The sequence below is a fragment of the Triticum dicoccoides genome, chromosome 3B, assembly GCF_002162155.2.
Source record: "Triticum dicoccoides isolate Atlit2015 ecotype Zavitan chromosome 3B, WEW_v2.0, whole genome shotgun sequence".
Classification (NCBI taxonomy): Eukaryota; Viridiplantae; Streptophyta; class Magnoliopsida; order Poales; family Poaceae; genus Triticum; species Triticum dicoccoides.
The window spans coordinates 98,573,043-98,577,644 of NC_041385.1; the positions used below are offsets into that span (position 1 = coordinate 98,573,043).

The following is a 4,602-nucleotide window of genomic DNA, read 5'->3' on the forward strand; positions in this document are numbered from 1 at the left end:
TAAATTATGCAAATACGAGCACACAAAAAACCACAAAAGCAACATACACTTGACCATTTTCTGTTTAGTAGCTATACTGACACATTCTTTTTTCCAGTTTTAGATTGTTCAAATCTGCCTACAAGAACAATACATGGACTGAACTGGAGGGATTTGAGTTTCAGAAATGAAAGGAAGTTGCAGCACGCTCCAACTCCATGAACAAAAGAAGAACCAGGGGGCAGCTGGTCATGCGTTGGAGGTGCGCATGAGCAGTTGTCGTGGAAGCAACAGGAGCTAGGGGAGCGGGTCTGTCATGTGTTAGAGGTGCTGACCGCCGTCGACGGAGACGAACGCGTGCGAGTTGTTGTCAGGCGTGTTGGTACAGTTAACTGCTGCTAGTCCAATCACTGATCCGTTCGCAGTTCACATCGCGCCCAACCTGCAATAGAACACGAAGAGAATCAGAGTTGCACGAACTTGGAGAAAAGAGGAGCACAAGGAGTAGTGGCTCTTGCCGGCGGCGTCGGGACGTGCACATCAGTGGAGTGGATCGAACGAGCGGCACCCTAGGACGAGGGAGGTGGCGTGCAGCTGCAAGGTTTGCTGGGAGATGGGGGATCCCCATTGCGTGCAGCCAAGCCGGGGGATGCGGTCACCGGCTGCGGTGGCCGGCGAAGGTCCGGCGGTTGGGGCGTGGTGGGGATGGAGGGCGGCGGCGGGAGGCGATCTGGGGATGGAGAGAGGCGCGCTGGGGATGGGGCCCGGCGGCGGCCGCGAGAGGCGCGCTGGAGCCGGGAGGGTCGTTGGCAAGAGGCACGCCGAAGCCGGGGGCTGGAGCCTGGAGGTGGGTTGGGGATGGAGCCGCGCTGCCGTGAGGATTTTGGGATTGGGACGGGCCGGCGCTGTTGTTTTCTGTGCATTTCTAGAACGCATGGTCGCGCCTATATAGGCCCAACTGTTATTAGAATAATATTCTGATCCAAGGATCATAATAGTGTTACTCTCTCTATATATAAATAGAACTAATTACTAGAAATAGAAGTTCTTATTAGCAAGATAGTTAGTACCCTTATTGTTTTCTCATCAACCTTTAAACGAGCAGTTACCCTCCATGGACACTTGATGCCTCTACAATTTTCAAGACATCTTTTTTACCTATTTTAGATCCCCATATGTCAATTTCATTGTTAATGGCATATTGTTTTATTGCCATCCTGAACTCTTTCATTGAAGGGAATAAGGCACCCGAAAACGCCTAGGAGCTCTCGGCGACTCCCCCAACTGGAATCCATCCCATCCACTAGCATTGGGATTCGCATTCACTATATTAGCTCCGTCGTATTCACACCATTTAACGTCTAGTATTCATTTGCACAGTGAGGTATATCACCTGAACAGTTCAACGCGCTTTCTCCCCTCGTCCAGACAAATTCACATCCTCCAGTCCTTCTCCCCCTCTCATCCGCCAACTCCCAACTACCCATCTGAATTTAATGCTCACGCTTCACAATTTCTTGCAACGGCTCAATCCTCACTACAACGGTCATCTTCCTCCTCTCGTCAGATATAAAATACTTGCAGCTTGCAGCTTCCTCACTACTGCATATCATACCATCAAGAATAGTTCATACCAGCCATCAAAAACAGCTTCCTCCCTTGTACATGGTTCTCATTGCCATGTCTAGCTCAACCCATCCCATGTCAAGCTCCAGCTCCCCCCTTGTTTCTCTTGAGGAGCAGCCACCACTTCCACTAATGATATGCCCTTTCTGCAACAATGGGATGGTTCAGTGGTGGGTCTCCCGCACAGCAAACAATCCAGACAAGCACTTCTACAAGTGCGAGCACGAGTGGGTATGTCCTAATACTTTTTTCACTTGTTGTGTACTATCATGTTCTACTGCATGATCCCATCTTCCTTTTTTCTTCCGTTTTTGCAAGACTCGCAAATGCAACTTTTGGAAATGAGAGGAGAACTACATCAACGTCATACGTGCCAAGTGGCCGAGGCTGTTCACCGTCCCTTCCCGTGAAGACAGGAAATTACACCGCATCATCATCGCTCTCCTCCTAGTCAATCTGCTCGCTCTGTTCTTAGTATGCTGCAAGGTCGCTTGAAGCCGCCAGGACCTCTCCCGACTCCTGCCTGTCCTTCAAGTTCAAGCCATTTTTTATTGAATAAATATGTTTATCTGTATTGTCTGTAACCAGTTGTCTTCCACTGGCAAATTCTGTTTTTATATTTATCCACCCTCTGATTAGATGTTGTAATCATGTATCACAACTAGTACCCCATTCATAAATTCGAAATCAGATGTATGATATATTTATTTGTCATTGTCCACCTTATCCATTATCTCACTTAACTATCACTAGTATCATTTTCCAGATTAACTCCGTCTTTAATGTTCATTACTTACGTCCAACCGTTGGCCCACGTCACGTTGCACCCTTTCTCAATAAATAACCTCCCCCCCAAGTCAACAATTCCCTGCCCAAAAGCCTGCTTGAACAGCCATAACTGCATCTGTACAACCATCAATCTCGCCCAGCAGCTGTCCCCACACGCTCACTTTCTTTGGTTTCCCCCATTGAGAAAGAAAACTAAATTCAATAAGCAGAAAAAATTCTGAAAAAGTATAAATAACCGAACAATATATAGATTGTTTGATTACCTCGCAGTTGCACAGCAGCTTTTGCATGCTTTTAGCACCTTTGACATTTGTACGGCTCTTCCCGTACCTGATTCCAAAACCGCACTCCCATGAATACAGGTTGCAATAGTTTTTTTTAAAGATCTACAGGTTGCAGTAGTCGTAAGCTTCTCCTAGCGAATCAAATGTCAAGCCCAAAAAAGGCACCACAACTGCATCTCCTTTCCTCTCAGCAAATCCTCTAAATGCTAGTTCCAGTGCACTAATCCTATTTGCACTAGCCGCTCGTTCGTCAGGCATTGCGTCGTGTCTGTGACTGTAATTGAAAAAAACAAATGCCCCGTGTCAATATCATATAAATTTGCTTAACGGTAGTACATACTAATTAGGAGAACATATTTAATTTCAATGTTGTGGATATGTCCATAATATAATTAATTTTTTCAGACTTCTAGCCTTCTTCTATACGTGTGCATCAAGCTCATAAATCAAGTTAATGATGGAACTTGTACAGAGATAACTTACCGTCGAACCCAGCCGCTCTTTTCCCTTTCGACATCAATCACATTCGGAGTCCTTGATTTCGAACCATGATCTCCGTCTAGAACTGTTGAGACGTGCTGCTCTGTGCTTCCATTAGAAGAATCCAGCTCGTCAGCTTCGGCTACCGTCGACAGTGCACGCGCCTCTTTGACGGACATCTGAGCTATGCCCGCGGCGCACTCGTCGGCTCCTATTTCTTCATTCGATCTTGAAGGGGACGGTAGCAAAAGCAAAATAAACAATTAATCATCTAATAAAGCAGTTCTGCTTTCCAATCTGTTCTAAACCTAAAGAACTTACATGGAATCGATGCCGGTGGGTTGGTGGTCAAGCGGATCTGCTGGACTACTCATCTTCTCACGCCGAAAAAGTACTCAAGATACAGATTACTGATAAACAGCTGACGCACAGGAGTACTACCAAACTGAAATACCCTTCTTCTGTGGCGATTTTGTTAGTGCGGAAATCACTATCGGCAGCCGAGAGGAGAATTGTTTTGCAGATCTGGCTATGGAGTGTTTGCGTGCAAGGAGAAGACTCCACAGGTAGGCGATGGTAGAGTAAATTAATTAGGTAGGGACAACTTTACTGTACCAGGTTGGCCCGGACAGGAAACAATAAATGAGCAAGAACAGGTATAGACTGTTGCTTCACACAACGCGTCCGATGTATTAACAGGCTGTAATGTTTTACAGCAAATCGGCACAGATCCCAAGGTTGCATGCGTGCGGCAGCAATTTCGTAGGTGTGCGTCGCCGAGTGCTCCTAATCCACCTCCACAAGGCACCTACATACATCCGAGGGTTCTCTTTGTCATATGCAATCTCATCCTCCTGAGTTATCCTATCATCAACAAGAATAGCTGCCTCATTCAATAGTTGTTGGTCCTCCTCATCAGTGAGATACACATCCTCACTAGGTGGCGAAGGAGGTGCTTCCTGTGTCTCATCCTCATCAATACCCAGAAAGTCACACATATTCTCCTTTGTAGTTGAAACATCCACTTAATCTTCATTTGGAGGAGCAATCTCAATTAGGCTCCAATCAATTGGTGGTTTTGTATCAACCACCACTGAAGACCCACATTGCTCATTGCTTTCATCCACTTCAGAAATTGATGGCACATTAGGTTGAACAACATCACATGTTGAAAAATTCATATCATTGTCAATAATAGCACTTGTTTGACTCCCTATTGACTGAACAAGCTCAAGTGCTTCTTCATTGGCATTGTCCACAACTACAGATGATGTAGCACTACATAGTACATCATCCATAGCTGATTTTAGGACTTTAGGTGCCTTATCAACATGTGCCTTCTTAGGTTTCTTAACAGACGGTTCCTTAGCAGGTTTTTAGCTCTCTTGGCGGCAGATTTCTTAGAAGGTTTGGCATGCACCTCAACTAGCAACTACACTTTCCC

At 45.8% G+C, this 4,602-nt stretch overlaps 1 protein-coding gene and 1 long non-coding RNA gene across 2 annotated transcripts; one reads left to right on the forward strand and one right to left on the reverse strand.

The window, feature by feature from the left end:
• The first annotated feature begins 1,562 nt into the window (after positions 1-1,562).
• LOC119280911 lies at positions 1,563-2,335 on the forward strand. Its single transcript, XR_005138216.1, has 2 exons — positions 1,563-1,836; positions 1,924-2,335. It is a non-coding gene; the product is annotated as an uncharacterized LOC119280911 (long non-coding RNA).
• A 326-nt stretch (positions 2,336-2,661) lies between these two features.
• LOC119280912 lies at positions 2,662-3,708 on the reverse strand. Its single transcript, XM_037561598.1, has 3 exons — positions 3,480-3,708; positions 3,162-3,386; positions 2,662-2,952 (listed from the first exon to the last, which is right to left on the reverse strand). The coding sequence occupies exons 1-3, from the start codon at positions 3,530-3,532 to the stop codon at positions 2,781-2,783; spliced, it is 450 nt and encodes a 149-aa protein (XP_037417495.1). The 5' UTR covers positions 3,533-3,708; the 3' UTR covers positions 2,662-2,780.
• Positions 3,709-4,602: the final 894 nt, after the last annotated feature.